This window comes from Ambystoma mexicanum, chromosome 9, assembly GCF_040938575.1.
Source record: "Ambystoma mexicanum isolate Mex_15411 chromosome 9, UKY_AmexF1_1, whole genome shotgun sequence".
NCBI classification, from domain to species: Eukaryota; Metazoa; Chordata; class Amphibia; order Caudata; family Ambystomatidae; genus Ambystoma; species Ambystoma mexicanum.
In genome coordinates, this window is record NC_090931.1 from 1,119,240,659 (window position 1) to 1,119,263,723 (window position 23,065).

General features: G+C 43.8%; 1 protein-coding gene across 3 annotated transcripts in view; it reads left to right on the plus strand.

Annotated features, from left to right (window-relative positions):
- NMI (N-myc and STAT interactor) overlaps positions 1-23,065 on the plus strand; it is a 471,986-nt gene that overhangs the window by 26,576 nt on the left and 422,345 nt on the right. For 2 of the 3 annotated variants that reach the window (XM_069616491.1, XM_069616492.1), the window contains exons 2-3: positions 14,935-15,009; positions 15,097-15,255. In XM_069616491.1, the coding sequence (XP_069472592.1) occupies positions 14,959-15,009; positions 15,097-15,255 (210 nt within the window). In that variant the 5' untranslated portion in view covers positions 14,935-14,958. The remainder of the gene's footprint in view (positions 1-14,934; positions 15,010-15,096; positions 15,256-23,065) is intronic. The other variant, XM_069616490.1, reaches the window with a different exon arrangement.

Sequence of the window (23,065 nt, forward strand, 5' to 3'; positions counted from 1 at the left end):
GGACATATCAAATGCGATGTACAAGAGTCTGCATTGTTACTCTCAGTTGCCCTTTTCCTCGGTTCAGTGTTTGTGTGGAAAGGGGGGTAGTTGGTACATTCGGGGAATCTTATGAAATAGGATGCGTTAGGTGTACGGGAAAGGGGGGGAATACATCATCTCACCATAGGCTGTCTCACCCCCACTTCACGAAGTCCCCTCACCCAGATGATTTCTCCCAAACCCCCCCCCCCCCTCCCAGGGTCTGGATCCAAAGGCGATGGCCATGCCTTGGTCACCTGAGAGAGGGAGAGATCTCTGGGGACTAGCGGGTAAGACACCTCCTGGTTTCTCACACCCATCACCTGACCGTCACCTATCCCCCTCCACCACTCCCTTCCCCCACTGCACTTCTTGTTACTGTACTTGCACGATGTGAATGTCAGAAGGCCTAGTAGGACCATTATTGTTGTTTATCTCCCCTGTTCTCCCCCCCCCCCCTTTTTTGTCTTTGGCGCCTAGAAACACCATTTTGCTGTATAGTGCGCCTTTTAAATAATCAATAAAAGGAATAGCGAAAGTATTGCTTTCTCTACACCATCTTCCTCTAATAAGGTTAAAACCTCCAATCCCTCTTTTGAAAATACAAAGGGAATGAAATCTACCATTAATTGTGTAAACAAAGTAGAAAAACATAATTTCACTAAAGTGAACTACATGTCCCAGAATCCCAAAGGGACGGAGACGATGAGCGCTGGAGGCATGTAGAAGTGAAGGACAAGCAAACAGACCTAATAGTCTTTGCCAGGGTACGGCAATTAACAAGGGCCCACACCTGAAATCTATTGCCCCACTTAAGAAGCATAAAAGGCTGCAGCAGGAGAGGGAAGTAGAATGGAGCTGGAAGGCTGGCAGCAGTAGCAGTAGCAGAAGGAGAAGAGCATGAGGCTGGCGGTTCATGAGGAAGTGTGTGTGTTCATTTAAGGGACGCCTGGGCAAGAGCAAAGCAGATTTCACCTGCAAGTCCTGAGAGGGTCCTGTGTTTACAAACCCTGCTGTGCCGTGGCTGCACTGAGAGAGACGTGCCGAGATTGAGTCTTCCCAGGTGCGTCTAGTGGCTGTGACTGCAGTGTTGTGACCATGCTACAACCCGAGGCCAGTGTACAGATGCAAGCAGAGGGAGAGAGGAGTAAAGGACTCCCTGTGGTTAAGGCCGGACCAAACCCACCTATACTGCCGAGGTGTGTGGGTCGCAAGTGTGCCTCATGCAGTTGCAGAAGCGGATAAAGTCAGGAAGAGGAAGCAGCCCGCAACCACATTGTTCCTGGAGCCAGTGAGTAAAGCTCTGTGTACAGGTTCACTTTCAAACCCTTGCAGGTAACTGTTACCAACTCTATAATAACTTGTGTAAGAGTGGGAGTGAGTAGAAACTGTTTGCCATTGTGAAGAGTCCTGCTGACAATGAAAATGTATCGCACGCACTTCTATTACAAGTCAGAGTTCTTGCGTATAAAGAGACGCTTTCATTTTCCATTGTTGAACTGTTTGAATGTTGCCGGAGTGGTTGCATGTCCCCAATTAAGAAGGGAAATGCTTTCCAAATCACTCAAACCTAAAGCTGACTTTCACAAATTGTTACGGGGCATATTACATCAAAGAGAGTTTGTGTGTGAACAATTATGATTCCCAACCGGAGTCGGAGTATAACTCTGTGTTAATAAAGGAGAATACAATTCCTTGTGGGTCTTTAAAGTTAAAGATTCTCATCAAAGAGTGGTCCCATGTAACTAAATCTGTTCCCCTTTTGAGGATTGAACCTTGTAACATCCAGAACAAGTATTCTGTAAACAAAGAATTCGCTGAACTGAAGAGAACAAGCATTGCCCAAGCCGGTAGGCAAATCCTTTCTATAGTGAAACCAGCCTTGTTGAAATCTATCCATCTGAATTCTGAGGTTGTTAAAGGTCCACTGTCCTCTGATACAAGTGTAACATTGTTATCCCAAGCTGGAAGTGTGGCAATACAGCTTTGTGGTAGCCACTGGAGCCATGAAGGTGTAAATGAAGCTGGGGAAGAGAGCTGGGACTGCAATGCTATCTGGGACTATCTGTAATGCTGAGACTGTTGAACTTGAAAGAGGAGCAGTCTGGTGTGAAGGCATCCCGGAGCAAGATACGGACAACAGATTCAAAGTTCAAACAAAATTACTTTATTTAACTTAAATGTCAGGATGGATGAAGGCCTAACTTGCCCTAAGCTAACGTGGGATTTCCCTACCTAAAGAAACTAAGGACAGTCTGAGCCAAAGAATTCAACTTAAAAGTCTGTCTGTGTCCAAAATCTATGCTTGCCCTCACGACTAAAGCTAAACAATATGCAGGGATGTCGGCAATAAAAGTTCTGAGCTTCTAGCTCCTGGCTTACTTTTCAGCTCCCCTTTCCAAGTTCAAAACAGTTCCACAAATCTCTCAGGGTTCCCTTCCCCAAGTTCAAGACAGACATGTCACACTTAACAGTTCTCAAAGGATTGGGGTCCTCCCAAACCCTCTTACCAAGGGTGATTTCTCTGGTTCACCAATCCACGTCTGTTACAAGTCTTTCGATATTATCAATGACTTGCTCCTTCTGGATATTCACACTCTTGATTCCTCCTTTCACTTGCTTTTCATGCAGGACACTCGTTCTAGGCGCAGTTGACAGACCACCACATGGTCCACCCATCACAGGTCACACAATCGATACCCCTCTTCATCAGCATTTTCAACAATTGTCCACTGCTTTTCCTTGACAGTGAAAAGTATTTCTTATATTGGAATGATCCTCTTCCAACACTTCATTGTGGTTAGCTTGATCACCATTCACATGGTTATGCTATGGAACTTCTCTGGCCCTTGCCAATACAGGCTTTCATTCAACCTCTAGTTCCTTGACCACTTGGCTTGTGTCAATACTTGTTTCTCTTCTCACACCCTTGTGATTTTATTTGCTTTGTCAACACTTGTATTTCAATCATCTTGCTCTGTGGTATACTCCACTTGCACCATGTTGCTCTTGTTTCATTCAAAACATTATAATAATTGGCTTAATCTCTTTGCGGCATTCAGCAATGCTTATTCAATCATACTTTCATGTTGCTTTAATTCTGTATGGTATTCAATAATGCTTTCAGTTTTTTTGGTATTCAAAAATATATGTTTGACTCTTGAAACTATCTTTACTTCCTTTCAGGCTTATAAGCACGTGCTTCAGCATTTAAAAGTACTTCTGATGATTTCAAAATGTTCGACATTCAAGAATGGCTTATTGCTAGTATTCGGAGTGCCCCAGTATGAGTGTCTTCCATCTGCACTCACCGGCGTCAGACTACAGCCCCCTTGGGCTGTGTTCCCGTGGTGCATTTCCTGCTTTCATAGCCTTCGGTCCTCACTCGCAGAGTTTGGCGACAGTGCTGCTTGCTCTCCCTCTGGTCTGGGATGACTGGAGTTCTTCAGCGTGCCACAGCTCCTGCTTGTGCCGGTTATGTGGGTGCAAAGGACGTCCCAACCTTCGCTGGGCCTGCCCCAGCCCTGGTGTCTCTGGTTCTCGCCTGACACAACTTCAAGCACTTGCGTGTCCTGCTCCTGTCTCTCTAGCTCACCAGCTTCCAGCTCCAGTCCGTTCCAAGTTCCAGCCTGCTGTGTGACCCCTTCTTGGTGAAAAGCCCGCATTTTTATATCCGTTGGGCTTTCTAAGTGGCCATAGGTAGTGGTCACTTAGTCCAATTGCCTGACCATAATTAAAGGGACATGCCTGATCTGTACAATACTCGGCAGGCTTCTTCCTCAGCTCAGTACTAGAGTGGTGAAATGACCTACAACTGTTCATCACTCTGAGTTGCCCTTCCTCGTCCCAGTTCCATAGTGTGTTAAATGATACAAAGTTTGGGGAAAGGTGCTACAATGAAACATATAGCCCAGGGAAGGGTTAAGCTGATCTTCAATATGTAATGGGGGATGCCATGTCTCCTTATTAACCCTCTTCTCTTTTTCTCTCCTTCTGTAGTTTCAGGATTTATATTTTCTGGTCTTACCCTGGCCAGAGGAAAAGGGGCAACACCCCACAAGTATGCCTGGAATTTTCAGGTCCATATGGAATGTGAAGGGGGAATACTGCATCCCTCCCAAGGAAGTCCTCCCCAATCCCCAAGGACCCTCCACCCAGGTTATCACCCCTCGCTTCTCCACCCCCAAGGTCAGGATCCAAAAGCAATTGCCTTTCCCCGACCACCTGAGAAGAGGACCACGGGGAGTAGATGTGAGGACGCCCTCTGGTTTCTCACATACCCTTCTCCTATAAACATGGCCTCCCGCACAGCGGACATATGTTGGTAGTTTCTCAGGGGATGAACTAGATTGTGATCTCTCCTGGACTGCCGTCCAATCCATACCGGGTTGTTTGGTTCAAATGCCTCGGCTTGCCAACTTTTAGTGGGTGAAAAAGAAGGTTGGTGGGAATTGGTTTCCTGCAGTAATGATGACAAATCGGGGAATCAGTACCAATAATGGTTTCCTTTGGTAACCCCGGGATGATCGAAGGAAATGTGGTCGTTTTTCCCAATAGGGGTACATTTCTTGGTCCTCATGAATACACATATTCTTAACAGGAAAGCCCCTCTCAACTTCTCGGTTGGTACTAAGTCAGTCCTGAACGCGGCCTGCTTACTACCAGAATCCACAAGGGCCTGAACCGGATCCCATTAACCATGGCTGCTTCATAGGAGGATTTAGAGGATGTTCCACAGAACAAATTAATTTGAACCTCTATCCTGTCGTCATATTCTGGATGTTCCCATTCCACCCCCACCATGCAGCCTATCTCCATGTGTTCATCTTTTCTATTCTGTGGGCAATTCCTAGCCAGATAACCGGCTTCTTTAAAGGGAAAACAGGTTGGTATTTTGGTTCTCACTGGTTTGCTATCTTCCCTTTTAATTTCCGCCCTGGGTTTGGGTTCGGGTCTTTTCTCTAGCTTGGCTGCGTGGATCTCGGATATAGGGAACGAAAATATTAATTTGCATCAGAGAAATGTTGGGCAGTCTCAATGGTGAGTGAAAGGTTAGGTTTGTTCAATTGCAAAACTGCCTGTTGGTATGAGGGAGGTAAAGAATGAATAAACTGTTCCAAGCTTTAAGCTTATAATACCTTGCACAGTGTTTTCCTTCCCAACCATAGTGACAGCGTGTTTTTCACTCACTCACCTAGTTCAATTGGTGTTTCTACTGGACCTAGCTACAAACTTCTAAACCTTTGGCAGTAGAAGTTGCTAGTCTGACCTACCGGTTCTAGGAGCCCTTCATTAATATCCGCAAAACTGTTGGTTTTTGGGAGGTTTAACAGTTGGTACGAGTTTTGTAACTGTCCTTTCAATAGTGGCCCAGATAACATAATGATAGCTCGTTCCCCAACGAAATTGGGGTGCTAGCCTCTCGAAATTCAGTACGAAATTTTAAAGATAGTTTCCCTCTTTGTTGGGCTGTAGGACTCCCTGGGGAATATTGGGTTTTCCATGTCCGGCAATCAGTCGTTCTAATCCCATTTGCAGTCACTGTTCAGCTTCTATCTGATGGGTGGCTAGCCGAGCTAATACTTCCTCTAACATTGCCATTGTGTCTGGGGAGGTGTTGATTGAGTCTTCCTCAGATTCGGACATAGAAAAGAATTCAGGTTCTTCGGTGGTGTCAGATCTTACCTCTATTTAACCTAAAATAGTGGAAGTTGGGTCTTTTATGAACTATACATGAGAGGAAGGAAAAGAGATGGAGGAGTCCCCCCCCCCCCTCTACTCCAAGCTTCTGGGCCGAATAAAGGTTTGGAATTGCCTGACCAGCAGAAGATCTTTAACCCTGTGCTTCAAGTGATATGTAGCCAACGGAAGAGTATCCAGGAGGACCTGGGACCTATAGAATAAGTCTTAACACTTAACAGGGATGTGTAGCTGTGTTGACACTTGAACCTGACCCTGAATCTTTACAATAATGTCCTTCTCCACTGTTTGTTAAATTACCAACCACATAAGGGTCCCTCAGTTTGTATTAATTGAGTGTATCCGATTCTGGCTCCATTTGTGAAGGCATCATGAAGCAAGACCAAGACAACAGATTCAAAGTTCGAACAAACTTAATTTATTTAACTTAAACGTCAGGATGGATGAACTTGCCCTGAGGTGGGATTTCTCTACCTAAAGACACTAAGGACAGTCTGAGCCAAAGAGTTCAATTTAAAAGACTGTCTGTGTCCAAATCCTATGGTTGCCCTCACAAAGCTAAACCATGTGTAGGGATGTCGGCAATACATGAAATGGATTTCCAAACAAAGTTCTGAACTTCTTCTAGCTCCTCGCTTACTTTTCAGCTTCCCTTTCTCAGTTGAACACAATTCCTTAAAACTCTTGGGGTTCCCTTCCCCAGGTTCAAGACAGAAAGTTCACACTTAACAGTTCTCAAAAGATTGGGGCCCTCCCCTCCCCAACCCTCCTACCAAGGGTGATTTCTCTGGTTCACCAATGCACATCGGTTACAACACAAGTCTTTCCATATTTTCAATGACTTGCTCCTTCTGGATATTCACACTCTTTATACCTCCTTTAACTTGCTTTTCATGCAGGGCACTCAGTCTAGGCGTAGTTAACAGACCACACAGTCCATCCATTACAGGTCACGCAACCTATAACCCTTTCTTGGCTGTGATTCTTTAATGTTGCTCCCATGCAGGGGTTCCCTCAGTCTAGGCGCAGTTAACAGACCACATGGTCCACTTATCATAGGTCACGCAACCGATACCCCTCTTCATCAGCTTACGCAACAATTGTCCACTGCTTTCCCTTGACAGTGAAAAGTACTTCTTGTATCAGAATTATCATCTTCCAACATCTTCCAACACTTTATCGTGGTTAGCCTGATCACCCTTCACTTGGTTATGCATAGTAACTTCTCTGGCCCTTGTCAATACAGGTTTTCATTCAACCTAAATACTACTTAAAGGCAATGAGGACACCAGATCACTCCCCTTTCCCTTAGCTTCCCCTCCCCCCTACCCTCACGTCAAATTCTTCACCTACCCCTCCTCTACCCTATCCCCCCCTTGTAAATAGTTCAACTTATTGTTCTAATGATCTGTTCATGTTTGTAAATGTGCTTCTCTCACTTTTGTACCTGTTATATTGTAGAGCGCCTTGGCTTAAAATGCTATATAAATTCAATAAACATAAACCTCTAGTTCCTTGACCACTCAGTTTGTGTCAATATTTGTTTCTCTTCTCACACCCTTCTTGTGATTTTATTTGCTTTGCCAACACTTGTATTTCAATCAACTTGCTCTGTGGTATTCACCACTTGCACCACGTTTCTCTTGTTTCATTCAAAACATTCTCATAATTTGCGGCATTCAGAAATGCTTATTCAATCATACATTCATGTTGCTTTAATTATTTACGGTATTGGATAATTATTTCAGTTCATTCGGCATTCATATCTTCACTTCCTTTCAGGCTTATTTAGCCCTTGTTTCACCTTGCTTCACCATTTAAAAGTACTTATGACGGTTTCCACAATGTTCCGCATTCAAGAGCGGCTTATTGCTGGTGTTCGGTGTGCCACGGTATGTATGCGTTTCCCACCTGCACTCACTAGCTGCAGACTGCAGCTCCCTTTCGGCTCTGTTCCTGCGGTACCTTTCCTGCTTCCATGGCCTCTGCTCCCTCTCTCGCAGAGTTCGGGGAGAGTGCCACTCGCTCTCCCTCTGGTCTGCGACAACCAGAGTCCTTCGGCACCCCACAGCTCCTGCTTGCGTCTGACGCGGAGGGTTCAAAGAAAGTCCCAACCTTCTCTGAGCCTGCCCTGGCCCTGGAGTCTCTGGTCCTCACCTGGCACGGCTTCCAGCACTCGCGTGTCCCGCTCCTGTCTCTCCGGCTCACCAGCTTCCAGCTCCAGCCGGCTCCACATTCCAGCCTGCTGTGCAACCCCCCCACCCCCTTCTTGGTGAAAAGGCCACATTTTTATATTCGTTGGGCTTTCTAAGTTGCCACAGGTGGTGGTCTTTAGTCCAATTTCCTGACCATAATTAAAGGGACATGCCTGAAAATATTCTGCAGACCTCTTCCTCGTCTCAGTAGAGTGGTGAAATGACCACAAAGTGTTCATCACTCTGAGTTGCCTCTTCCTCGTCCTAGTACCATAGTGTGTTAAATGATGGAGAATGTGGGTAAAGGTGTTACAATAGCCCATAAAGGCTGGGGAAGGGTTATGCTGGTCTTCAATAGGGAAAGGGAAATGCCATGTCTCCACTCTCCTTCTGTGGTTTCTAATTTTCCATGACCAGAGGAAAAGGGGTAAGAACACTCAATAGGTGCGCCCTCGATTTCAGTTTCATTATGGAATGGGAAGGGGGAATACTGTGTCTCTCCCAAGGACGTCCTCTTCACCAATCCCAAGGACCCTCCAGCCAGGTGATCCTCCCTCGCTTCTTCACCACCAGGGTCAGGATCCAAAAACGATGGCATTTCTCTGACCACCTGAGAGGAGGACCCATGGGCAGTAGATGTGAGGACGCCCTCCGGTCTCTCACACTGGAAGCAGAGACATATTATATTGGTGGTAATAAAACCGACCGTAGAGCCAAAGAGGCTGCCCTTTTCTTATAACCTAGGAAAGAAGAGTGCCTTGCCTACCTGTGGAGGTCGAAGATTCTGGTCTTTAATACACCTAATAATTACAAAGTATCAAGTAGAAGTCGAATTACCAGAACAGTGGTTGTGTATAATACTGTTAGTGCAGCTTACCGAGAGTCGGTTGAAGTAGTGATACTGTGGAACAAAGGAGCCTGTTTCCACAGTAACGTTAGTAGAAGGGGGTTGCCAGGAGGAAAGCAACACCCTAAGAAGAAGCATCCTGACTATTCTACCAAAGACACTGCAGAGGTTAGAACATCAAGGAAAGTTGTTAAAGCAGAAGTTGTTTCTTCATCTTTGAACTGTGACAAACTAAACTTGGTGCTGTTTTCTTGGCTAGTATTGGAAGGGGAACTTTTCAACAGAAAGCTGAAAAATGGTTACCAGTAGATTTTCGTTTGGTGGACGTTTCATTTGGAACTCATAAGAATTGGTTCAAGACTTTCCTTTTCCTTTTGAACATTTGGGAGAAATTGACTGGTTGCAGTCCCGGGGAAGGGATCCACCTAGGACAGGTGAAGGTCATCCAAATCGCTGGTTGTTGGTTATTTATTCATTTATGCCATTTGTTTTACTTTGAATGTTTTGTTCTTTAGTGTGAGGGCCAGTTTTGTTGATGCTAAGAATAAACCCCTTAGACTAGGTAGGGAACTCCCTGATAGAGTAGATTTAGTGAGAATTAATGTGCACTTTTTATCTTTAATAAAATCTTTAATTTAGGTAAAACCACAAGCAGTTGTCTGCCTCGCATTACTGACCCCTCACACCACCTATATCTTATATCATGTTCTCTGAGCCACTGAGTCAATGATCTGCAATCCTTGCGATTAGTCAATGTTAATTGGGATGAATCTAGCGGTGTCATCACTCCCTCTCTGAGGAAACTCTCTACCCATATAGCCATTGAAAGGCAGCCACTAACCGATCTTGACCCTGGTGGTGGCTGCCTGAGGGAGGACAATAATGGGGGTGGGGGACAATCCTCATGGGAGGGAAGGAGACTCACTCACAGGAATATGGTATCATCCTTCCCACTCAGGGTATAACACCAACCTCTTGCATTCTCAAACCTGTCTGGCATATTGTGATATAGATCCAGTCCATCCACTTTGCACTGACAGTAGGGCTCTTTCCGATACTTTTTGCAAAATTACTTGATAAGAGGAAAAGCACTGGAGCAATGCAGAGCACTGAAATTGCAGAACTAGAGACATGCTCTAGTGGTTGGATGGATCTGATAGGTGCTGGGACATTTAACACCCTGGCACTGCAAGGAAGATGGACAACGCTACACCTGACGTGGGTCGGCAAGTGAGGAAGAAGCCAGCTGTAGCGGGGAGCAGGAGAGCTCCAGCCGGCACCGTCCCAAGAAGCTCAAAGGTTGAAGGCACGCCGCATTATGGCACGTTGTGGCGAGGAGGCCAAGGCATAGCGCGTACCATAGAACGAACGGGACACCAACAGAAAGAGGAGGTTTCCCCCTCTGGAGAAACCGAAGAGCGTGGAGAACGGCGAAACTGCCACAAGAGAATGGTGAGCCCAGAGAGGGGAAATGGGACACCAGGGCGCTTAGCAGCGTATACCGAGTAGAAACGGTAATATTCACAGGACTACCCAGAGCAAGGGAGATGGGATGCCAAGTGCATTACGGAGTGAAACAAATGAAAGTGGGTTAAAGACCCAAGTGGCTGAATGAGTGAGACTATTACATGTGGAGAAAGCCCAGACAGGAGAGTATATCAGGCAAACTATTGTGAGTCTGGGATCTGCACACAGTCATAAAGTGAACATTGTGAAAGTCCTGGCAGGAGAGTGTACCAGGCAATGTGATTGCGAGTCCGTGACCCGCACCCAATTGCGGATAAACTGTGACAATCAAGAAGAGTAAAAAAACCTCTTAGGTATGTGAAATCCAGGGGAAGGGAACCATACCCCCTGCACTAGAAAGTTGAATACATTGTGAAAGCCAAGGAGAGGAAGATAACTCATTGTTTGTGTGAAATCCAGGGGAAGGGAGCCATACCCCCTGGACTGGAAAATTGCATGTTCTGGGGGAAAAAAACTGATTGTGGAATTTAGAAAATCAAGGAGAAAAAAAGGAACCCCCTTGAGTATGTGAAATACAGGGGAAGGGAACCATACCCCCTGGGTTGGAAAGTTAGATATTGTGGAAAAGCAAAGTGAAGAAAGTAAGTCCTGTCTGGAGAAATACACCAGGTGAATTGGTTGCGAGTCTGGGAACTGCACCCAAAAGGGAATCGTACCCCCTGGACCAGTAAATGGGAAACTGTGGAAAATAAATTAAGGGAGGGACCATATCTCTTGAACTGTTGTGTTTATAAACTATAAAGTGTCTGGAGAACTCAGTGGAAGAGAAAAACCTCCTGAGAATTGGGAGTGTGATTGTTCACTGAACTTCCCAAGGTTACTGCCGATTCACTTTCTTTTTTCTGCAGCTCCATGATTCTAATGTTGTATCGCCTTTCTCTATTTTTAAAGTCATTGACTTTCAAGGCGAGGCGTGCTTCTCTTGCTTCCAGATCCTGTAGCCTAGCATCCAGTTTCATCTCGATTAAGTCGGCTGACAGTTGGTTGTTTTCAACCGCTACCATGTTATCCTCAATTTTATCCATTCTTCCTTTCAGTTCTATCATGGATGTCTGGATTTCATCCCTCATTGACTTAAGTTCTTCGAAGAGGAGGTGTATGGATACATGTGGGGGGGTTTACCTTATGATCCATTCCTAATTCTGTCTGGATGTGACAGAAGGTTTGCAGGGATGCTAATGTTGGCGGATGTAGTTTGCACTTCTCTAGCGTCACTTTGGGGGTTGCTGTATGACAATATAGGCCCTACAATCTTGTTCACGCATATCCCAAACCAGTCATTGATGATATATCGCCAGTCGTATGGGCAATAACATTTGCTGTGGCCTCGTCCCCTAGGGAATGTTTCATGTGTCCCAGCCAACTTGCTATTACCCTCTGCTCATGCAGCTCTCTAATACGTGGAGAGAGTGGTGGAATACAAGCCCCCACCTTTTTCAACAATGGGATATAAGCAGGGAGGGATGTATAGGCACCTTGCATTTCACTTGTGTGTTGCGCCCTCAATGGCGCTCCTCATGTAAACAGTCACTGTACTTAATACTCCTGTGCATACATCTGTAGGTCAAGGCATGTGGGGGGGCTCAAATACCTCAGTGGTCAGCGAGTTCCATCACCGGTCCCTTCGCTGCGAGCAATGGACAAGATCAGCTGCAGGTTATACTGGTAGCGTGGCGCTTGCCCTCTGCTCCTCCTCTTACCTCCACGGCTTTCAGTCTGAGCACTTGCCTGGCCCCGATGTTTGGCTGCCGTGTCCGAGGCCCGACGGCAGACCGGCTCACCCTCACCCCCCATTGAGCTGCACTTGTTCAGGCCAGCTCTCCTTCAACTCCGGACTGAACTTCAGCGCTCAGTTTCCCAGCGACCCACCGCTGGTACGTCTGACAGGCCACCACACAACTCGAAGTCACTGAGTACTTCTTGTGTTGGGTGCTAGGCCATCTGCTGTCCGATTCCTCGCTTGCACCAGTTCCAGACACCGGGCCGTCACCTTCCCTGGTTCTTCCAATGGGCCCGTCGGTGACTCCACAGCGACGTCCGTCTCTGAGTCTCTGTATGCTGACCTCCGTGCAGAGCTAGGGAGACAACACTTCCTTGGTGGTCTCCCTTTTGTACAGTTTTTTTTAATGGTAGTAAGATATATGTATTTGTCTATTTGTAAAATGTGTGAAGTTTTATTGATCAAACCAATGCACAATTAACAACAAAAAAAGATGTGTTCCCACTAGTGGTCTTCCCTGTGTTCCCTCTTGTCTGGTAATGACATTTGCCTTTAATGTGGCAGGCATTTTATGTCTTTGATGCTTGTAACAATAAATATTTCTTGTTCGACTTCAGAATTTGCATCAAATACATTACATTACAAGAAAGAACACTGTGTTTGTCGTCTGACTAACATGGTTTCCCCCTGCTGTCTAGACACAAACTTTGTTTTGCTCATGGCAATAAATACTATTTGTTAAAATGGATTTCTCAAATCTGGCCTGGTGGACAGATTTCAGTGATCGCTATAGTGAACAGGGGAACTCGGGGAGTTTAGCCAAACTCAATTGAGTTGTGTGTGGAGAGTGGTCACGGCTAAATCACAGGGGAGGTGAGTGTGGTCAGGGGTCCACAGTGATACTGTATTTATTACAAGCCCAAAAATAGACTAGGAAAAAGAATCAAGCAGTTGATACAACACTCTAAATATAAAACATATACAGTCACCTTTGCGTATAGGAATGGACACAATTTCAGCTATATACTTGAAAGGGAAGGTAAGTAGTAATGCAATCAGAGAACCAGTCCATAAGAATAGAAGTCCTAACTCTGAGTCCAATCCCTAATTTGAATGGAGCCTCGTTCCAAAAGTCACCATGTTCCTTTAGGAGAGGGAACAAAGGCAGGAAGAGTTCTTGTGGTGATGAGAAATGGTCCAAATGACATTGTAAGTAGTTTACAGTTAATGAAAGTACTTTTTCTATCAGTTAGACCCGCTTTTTAATCAAATGTTTGAATAGCGAAAGAATGGAATAAATCAAGTTGTTAACAAAGAATGGAGGAGCTAGGGGCACCAGTAAATATTGTGACTACTCGCCACCCTTACTCCGATTTTCCCAAAGGACTTGGCATGCCAAATGGTGGTAGCTGGAGGCAGGTTTTCCCACTGTTGTATCCAGTAGATGATGCCCAGGAGCTGTGGGTGCAAGGAAGATTCCACCCGGGACCAGGAGCTGGGTGCAACCATTTCCGAAATAGAAAGGCAGGAGGCACTGATGCAAAGCTCTTCAGGACACTCTTCCAGACTGAGGATGGCTGCTTCCAGGGACATTTGCTGTACACGGGTGACAGCAGGTGTGTCTCCATTCACAAACAAAAACCGATTTGCAGGACAGAATACCTTGATACTTGGAAGCTGAAACTTGGCAGGAAGGTGATTTGTAGGTCTAGCTGCTGACGACCGAAGTTCCAGATAAAATTGTGGAACGCCGATGCTTCTGGCAAGGTAGGCCAATTTAGAGCTGGTCAGTCAATCGGCTAGTCCAAGACACTTCCAAAAGCTGCAGGATCGTGAGAAGGTATTGAAACTGGTTGGTCCCACCAGTCCAAGGGATGAAACACTAACAAGGGTCTTCTGATATCAGGTAGCCCAACAGAGCTTCACCGGGACTGTTGCAGAAAAAGGTTGACAGGCCTCTTCAAAAGTCATCCACGGGTCTTCAGTCAGATGGCCAGCTACACAGAATACTTGGCTCAGTTTATGATTCTGCTGGAATGGCTGCAGGACTCCTCTTATCCCAAATTCAGGTGAGTGATCAAACTCAACCCTCCAATAGCAAGGATCTTCACCACTCACTCAGCCAGCAGTGGTCCAATTGGGAGACACCGTGGGTTTCTTTTGTGCATGCACACTAGACTCATTGGCTCCAGTTTGTGGATTGGGAACATACAGTCCCAACCCACTTCCTGGGTCCACATACAAATGGCATGCACTAGTTCACGAAAACCGCAGCTTTCCCAGGCAAATGCATTACCATATTAGGGATTTCCTGTCCTGACAAGGCAGGCCAAACAACAAAACGGCCAAAGAACAAGCGAAAAATCTTGTGGAATGGCCATGTTGGGACACTAGCCACTGTTTGTAGCCAAACACGGTAAACGTGAATCTGCCTACTAAAAATATAGCAAGCATGTTATGTTATAACTGTATCTGCTGCCACCAGCTTGTCTTTTGGCACATTAAAAAGTAGCCAAAAATCCCATAGGTAAAAGTCTAGAGTAACACAAAGGTATCCCTATTGTACTGCTTAGTAAGATGCTCTGTACAAAGTTACAAAAGAAGGTAAAAAGTTGAAGGACAAAAGGAAAACATAGTTTCCCAATACTGACTGTCTGAAGGACCAGTCAGTTTCCCCATGACAAATGATCAAAAAGCCATGAATGTTCTGTAAAAAGTCAGGACAGGTCAAAAACAAAAAGTTTATGGGTTCCATTAAATATGGGGGAAAAGTTGCCTAAAAGGGAAATCTTTCCTGACACTATTTATTGGATGCAGCAGTCCATTGCTTTATGGAATTACTTTTAAAATACAACATATTTCTTTTGTATGTATACGTATGTTGTGTACATGTTAGTGTTTCTTTAAAATTATTTTTGCTTTAGATCTAAACAGGTGGATATTCGGAAATGAGCATGGAAGAGCTACAATTACTGAAAGAAGAATTGAAACGCTGGCAGGTTATCTAATCCTTTTATCTCATCAGCCAGTTCTTTCAACCCAAATCTCCTTTGCTACTTACTTATGTTGCTTTTCTACTCTCTTAGACTGACGTTAAACAAGCAGAGGATGACAAGACCACACTCCTTCTACAGAAACTCGATGTAGATCGGCTTAAAAGCACAGCACAGAATGAACTGCAGAAGCTGCTGGTTGAGGATACCGAGATCGATAAAATACATGAACTCAAAAAGGCTGAATATGAGGTAAAGGAAAAGGAAAGGCAAACAGTTCTTGTTTTGTTTAAGGAGGTTTTTCAGAACCACTGCTGGTACAGAGGTCTTGGAAGCTATTAGGAAAATCATTATCTTTTTGCAGCGTTTCCATTTCTTTTAGTGGGATCCCCAGCATATCTGCAGATGGTTGGTGTGTCCCTAGATTTATTTTTTGAATTTGTTTCTTTTTAACCTCTCTGCTGACTTTATTTGGTTTGGGGGCACAGATCAGTCCATAAGGCTAAAAGTGCAACAGTGGCCCTGTTATTTGTGTCTATGATAAATGTAACAGATGGCCTCATAAAAGCTCTCCAGATCAATAGATTATTAAAGGGTTTATGTTGAGTCTCGACTTGTATTTGGGGTGTTGAGACAAACTACAGGATTCTTCTTACTAGTCACTCAACCTCCCGTGGGTTCCCTCCACCCTAGTCCCTGCCACCCAAGGTTCTTGTGGAATACTAGAGATTGGTAATCCATTCTATCTAATCTAGCTTCTCTATCCAGGAAGACCTCAAGGCCAAGGCCTTTTTTTGCCTAACTCCCTCTGGGACTTCTTAAGGATTACCTACTATAATCCCACAATGTTGGTCTGTGAGGTAATTTGGGCATCATATTGAAAATCTCTGTCACTCTCATTTCTCTCACCCTCTCACTCCTCTCCACCTTCTTCAGAAACCTACTAAAATCATGGCTCTTCAACACCACAGATTCAAACTGAAAAAACCGAAACAACCGAAGGGGGAAACGCAAAGAAAAGGCTGATTAAATTTAAGAGGACACTGACAACACCCAGAACCGACCAGAGAAACTCTTACCACAATAAGAGAGACAACGCTAAGTCAAATAGAACACAAGCAACACCCATAAGGACAGAAATCGACATCCCTAGCCAACCCCAGCCAACAACCTCACCCGACCCATAATTGCTATCAGGTACCATACTTGTATAGAGATGTGTGAATGTTAGCACTTATCACACTTGAACTAAGTTGTGAACATTGGCATGGACACAGACCATATGAGCTGTGAATGAAGGCAGGTACCGCCCCTGGACGTAATGCAAGCACTGGCATGTGCCATGTTGCGAAAGGGCTGGGAACGATAGCCTGCAAAAACAACTGAATAAGATGATGAATGCCACCACACGCCACATATAAATGGAATAGCCTTGACTCGTCAATGCTGCACACTGACTAAATTGGGAATGCTCTCTGGGCCTCACATACGCCTGCCTGTACCACATACAAACAGGTGTCACATAGGTGGCCGAGCCGAACTTGGGTAGGGTTATGAATGGGAGTGGAGGTCATGTGTGAAAGGGACTGTGAGTATCGGACAGCCCAGATCAGGACAGAGATGCACAAATGCTCCCACACCGCACCTGGACAGAATAGGGAAATTCAGCTCCTCACGTCAGGACCGCAATGCCAATTAACCAATCCACTAACAATTTCACCCCTCTGCATACTCCTTTCAAACTCTACCACAAGCATACAGCACAACAATCTGCACACACTTCACTACACTGCAACAACAAAACAAAACCACACATAGACCAACAGTACACAACGCCTCCTGACCGTAAAACACCCCAGGCCCAGCCAGCTGACCCACCAGGCTGAGGCCGCCAACAGCACATCACTGCTCTCTTGCACTTTTCCAGCTTATTCCCACTAACTCACCCCCTGTTTTTTTCCTCACTTTTTCAGAGCCGCCAGAGCGCCAGGGGACCACTCCGGTGGTGATAGTGCACGGTACAAATATCCTTTAACATTAACCCCTTTATTCTATCATCACCTCTTGTCACTCCTTCCTTCTCTTCCACCGTTTCCTCTCCTCCTTCTACTGCCTCTTGATCTTCTTTTTCCCTCTGCTCTCTCCTCCTGTCTCCCTCTTTTCTCTCTCTCCTCCCACTTCTTCTCCTCTTCTGTCCCTCTGGTCTTTACACTTCCCTTCCTCCTACATCTACTTAACTCTAACCTTCCCCTTTACAACTTGTCCCTCTCCCTTCTCTCTACCACTCATGACTACTCTCTCCTTTTTTCCCTCTACTACTCTCACCCTCTGCACCTCACACCACTAACATTACTTCTCACAGACACTCACAATCACAGATCCAGCCTTTCCAAAAGTTAACACTCTCTCCCATACAATACCTCGCCTGTCAAAGTCGTCCACAATCTCCTCAGCACTCATTATGCCTTCCGTATTCCTTCTAGTCTCTTGGTCCACGTCTGCATCTCCTGACCTCACCCTCCACTCTGGCTCCCTTTTACTGGCCTTTATACTCTGGTTTTCCTATTCCTGTCCTCCTCTCCCCCAGGCCTCCAGATAAAGATCATACCAGGCCTTTTTACGCATACATTTTTTTAAAATGCTGCAGATTTATTATTTTCCTTTGTACATTTACTCAAAGGTTTAGAGCAGAGGGCAGTGCAACGGTCCGCTTACTTGACAGAAACCAGAACGTTTCTTTTGATTTGTATCTACATGGATGTAATTCTAAGCCATGGAGAAAAGCCTCTGAAACAGAATTTCGTTCTCTGAAGCCTTTCAAAAAAGAAACTGCACAGAGTTATATAAGGAATGATTTATTTCCGTAAAGCTTCTACTGTGTTGTGTGCATATTTATTTTCCTAGCATTTTAGGATTGCATAATTAATAAGATGGAAAACTAAGTTGCAATTGAGAATTAATCTTTTGTAACACACTTTTTCCCAGTGAAAGCAAACCAGTATTGCACAATGTTATTTTACAGAGTTACTGTGCTGTGTGTATAATAATGCCTAGACAGATTATTTTTACACTTAAAATTTAATTTACACTCCAATTATAAAAAGAATGAGATTAGTATGCAAGATCTAGTTTACATTCATTGAACCTTGCAGTCAATGGAGTACATTGCTATAAATGGTCAGTAGCAGCAGAGTCTTTTCTCAAGGGTGAGTGATTGTCATTACACCAATCACAGGGGTCACAGCATCTTTCAAATCTTCAAGACTACAATTAAAACAGCCAAAATCTGACTCTCCAGCAAGTGCAAGCGCTGGTAAAAAAAACAAACAAATGAAAGTTACATTTGTAATACAAACTCAGCAAAACCAGTCCCTGTGATACTTCAGATAGGTATTTAACTTCATGTAGCGCTTCATGCATGGTTCGTCCAACCTCTAGGCACTGTGATTATTATACATCGGTCGATACTCGGTTTACCGACCTTTGAAGGGTGTTAGCCAATAAGATAGCTCAGCCAGTTGTGCACTCATTGCTGCGATCTGTGCATGATCTGTTGGTTGCAGGTTTGAATCCCAGCAAGGCCAGCTCAGCCTTTCATCCTTTCGAGGTCGATAAAGCTTTGTTTTGGTGATAATTGTGATAAATATGCTCTATGTACAGCGCTTTGCCAAAAGCGCTATATAAATATAACAGTATATACAGTTATAACAGTTATATACTGTTATTGTATAACAGTATATAAATATAACAGTTTGACCATGAGATTAGGTACAGAATTGAGCATGGAATCCTTGCCTTATCATAGCATTGACATACCATTAGGTACTAATCGTTCCAGGAAATGAGGACTTTCATTAAAAATCAAAAGACAATTCTGCTAGCGAACCTCAAAACACACAATACAATTCATGTTTGCTTTAATATGGAATTGGCTATGTTTTTGTGTTTTCAACATTTAAATATATACATGAGAGATCAAATGGCCAGACGTTAGAGAAATAATGAAAGGTGTATTCTGTCACAATGCAGAAAGCTGCCACATTGTAATAATTTCAATAGAGTTTTTGCACGTTGGCTGGATGTCGCATACATTTTACTCTTGCAAAGGAGAAAACTAATTTTGACTCTCTTGAAATCACATTTAGTTTCGAAATAGGGAGTAAAATACTCCCACCTCAAAATCTTATCTGGAGCACTGCTCTTCCCCCCCCCCCCATCCATTGGCTCAGTTTCTCACCTGACTTGACGGCTGTTTTTTATTCCCCTGAGTTGGGTCTTTACATGGTGCAGTTTTAAAAACTCCTGCTATCCCCACCCCCTTTTCATGCGAGGGATTCTGCTCAGGCGCTGTTTGCTCGGAAAATTGATTGTTTGGCATTCCTTTTCCTGGGGGTTGTGGTAAGTTGCGCTGCTGCTGGTTTATCTTGATTTTGACAAGCTCTGGAGAGTCCATCTTGCTATAAACCATTCTTTTAATCTGACATTTTTAACAATACTTTATTCGTTTTCTCATAAACAACAATAATCAGAGAAACAATGTTTCACAGACAGTATAAGCATGAAATGTACAAACTGACAAGAGTATCTTAAACAGTTCATTTCAGGCAGAAAACCAACCATAGTGAAACATAACCATCAAAAAGAACCACAACCACACAAGACAAGACAAAAAAGAAAAAAAGGGAACCCCACGCTCTACACCTCGAATACCATTACCGCCAAAAAAATGCCATCTCCCCATCAGCCATACAAGGCCATAAAAGGACCCCACAATCTCAAATAATCTTCATCCTTATCTTTATTATGGAATGAAACCTTGTCATACTGTGCCAACACATGTAATTCTGTCAGCCACTCATCAACATTAGGTTTCTTCCTTGATTTCCAAACCCTGAGTATTAACTTAATAGCCACCATAATGGCCCTATCAATCCAGCAAGAATGTCTCGCAATTCGACCACTCCTATCTTTACGGGAAAGTAAGATGACATTCACTGCCGACCTCCACAAAACCACATCAAAAATCAAATCAATTCTATCAATCACTGGCGTCCAAAACTCCAGCACTCTCGGGCAATCCCACAGTAAATGCACTAAAGTACCTCTATCCCTGTTACAACTCCAACACAAATCATCCGGTCGGAGCCCCAATCTAAACATCCTAACAGGTGTCCAATACACCTTCCCAATGATTTTTTGTCGAATTAACCGTAAGCCCATATCAGGACCCAAGTGCAAATTAACCTTTAGAATGTATTTCCAATCCAACTCAGAAATCTCATCCAGGACATCATCAGACCAAATATTTCTTAATCTAGACCATGCCTCCCGAAGTTTCTCATTAATAGGCCTAAATTGCATAGAAGTACGCACTCCATATTCCGGACCTTCCAATAAGGTAGCAATCTCTGGTTTATTTCCAATAGAACCATCAGCCAAAACCAACCTACAAGTTATCAAATTTTCAAAAGCCAAGTATCTATTCAATTCACTTCGCCTCAAACCATACCTATTCACTAATGCCTCAAAACTCAACAACCTATCCCCATCCAATACATCTGCCAATTTCAGGATACCCTTATTAATCCAACTAGGCCAACTCAAACATTTATTATCAATCTGCAAAGCAGCATTGTACCATATAGAAGCATCTCTACTGAATCCATAACTCATATCATTATCCCAAAACCACTCCCCAATTACTTGTCTAGTAGCCACAACCGGGCGCAACTTGAATCTCTTAATCGGCAATTTATCCATACTATATATGGATCTCAAGTCAAAAGGAGCACAAACGCCCCTTTCCATACGCAACCAAATTGGTTCATTCACCACTCTATCCCTAAAGTAAAATGAGCTTTTTTTAAGTACAAACGCTTTATAGTATTTCATCAAGTCAGGGAATCCAAAACCTCCATCTTCAACTTTTTGTACTAGCATGTATTTCGGAACCCGAGGCCTCTTACCAGAACCCCACAAGAAAGAAGAAAAAAGTTTCTCAATCTTAAGTAACTGCTTCTTATACAACAACAACGGGATGGACTGAATAACATACAAGATTTTTGGCAAAAGAACCATTTTAATTGCATTGATCTTTGCCCACAAGTTCAGAGTCAATCTCTCCCATCTCCTAATCAATAATGACATTTGCGCATTCACCAAATCCAGATTATATTGCTGTAATTTCTTCAAGTCCCCAATAATATGAACTCCTAGATATTTAACCCCCTCTGGAGACCATTTACAATTCCATGAGCTCAAAACCGTATTCACACACCAACCAGACAAAGGAAAAACCTCAGTCTTGTCCCAATTCACCTTGTGTCCTGACAATTCACCCACTTCTTGAAACATTGAATCTCCACACACTTCCGGATTCGATAACATAAGGAGCATATCATCAGCATACGATAGAACTTTCACTTCAACCTTCCCAACATTAATACCTTTAATAATCTCACATTGTCTAAGATAAGTAACCAGACGTTCCAACGCCAAATCAAACAAAAAAGGTGACAACGGACAGCCTTGCCTCGTGCCCTTTAACAACTGAAATGGATCCGAAACCACCCCATTAACCAACACCCGGGCCTTAACATCATTATGAATACAATCTACTATCCTCATAAAAATCGGGCCAAAACCCATTTTCAGTAAAGTGAATTCTAGAAATTTCCAGTTTACCCTATCAAAGGCTTTTTCAGCATCAAAAAAAACTATGAGTTCATTTGTGTCCTTCCCAAATCGGTCATCAACCACATTTAACACGGTTCGAATATTGTCATAACCATATCTCCCTGGAATGAAACCCACCTGTGACCCATCAACCATATCTCTCATACATAAACCCAATCTGTTAGCCCAAATTTTTGTGAAAATTTTAAGGTCCACATTTAGCATTGAGATAGGCCTGTAATTCCCACATCTAGTGTGATCTTTATTAGGTTTCGGGATCACCACAATCATTGCCTCTTTCATGGAATCACACATCATACCGATACAACAAAATCATTATAAAGGTCACACAAAACAGGTGCCAATTGAACATCACATTTTTTATAAAATTCCGAGACAATACCATCTGGACCCGGTGATTTTCCATCATTCATTTGCGATTATAGCCAAACTAACCTCAGCAACCTCGATTGCAGCATTAAGAGAGGTACGTTTTTCCAGAGTCAGGCGTGAGAGTGAAATTTTCTCAAAAAATGTGTCCAGTCTATCAGAAGTCGGGTCACAATCTTCTCCATACAATGCCTCATAATAACCTTTGAAGTATCTACAAATATCGCCATTTCTATTTAAAGTAACACCCCCATCAGTTTGGATAGAAGAAACACATGAATCAGACACCATCTTCCTAAGCTTATACGCCAATAGTTTGCCATTACGATCACCCGATTCCCAGGACTTCTGTTTCGAATAAAACAAACTCTTACTTGCCTTGCCAAGTTTTGAATGTGGGCCTCCAATTCCGCCTCCAACTTACGCAATTCCAGTTTGGATTGTCCTGAACCGTTAGTAGCACAGACCCTCTGCAAATTTTTAATCTCTGCCTCCAAATCACTAATCAAATGTTTTTTTTTCTTCACATGGGCCGCTCTACTAATCAATTCACCCCTCAAAACCGCCTTAAAACAGTCCCAAACAGACTTAATACTGGCCGGTCTAAATTTTCGTTAAAGTAATGACCAATGAAAGCCTCCAAGCCCTCTACAACCAAATTATCCTTCAGCATTTCAGCTTGCATCCTCCACCTCCTCGTTTTAGTACTCTTACTATCCAAAATCAACTGGAGGTCCAACAGAGCATGATCTGATATACCTCTCTCTAGTATGTTTGTTGAGATCGTTTGATCACTCAAAGCCATACTAATAAAGAAGTAATCAATTCTGGAGAAAAAATCATGAACAGGCGAATGAAAGGAAAACTCTTCTTCACCACGATGAAGTTCCCTCCATATATCAATAAGATTGTATTTGAACACAAATGTCCTGAGTTCCTCACTAATCCTCTCATTATAATATTTACACTCTGATCTACGATCCATTTTACTATCCAT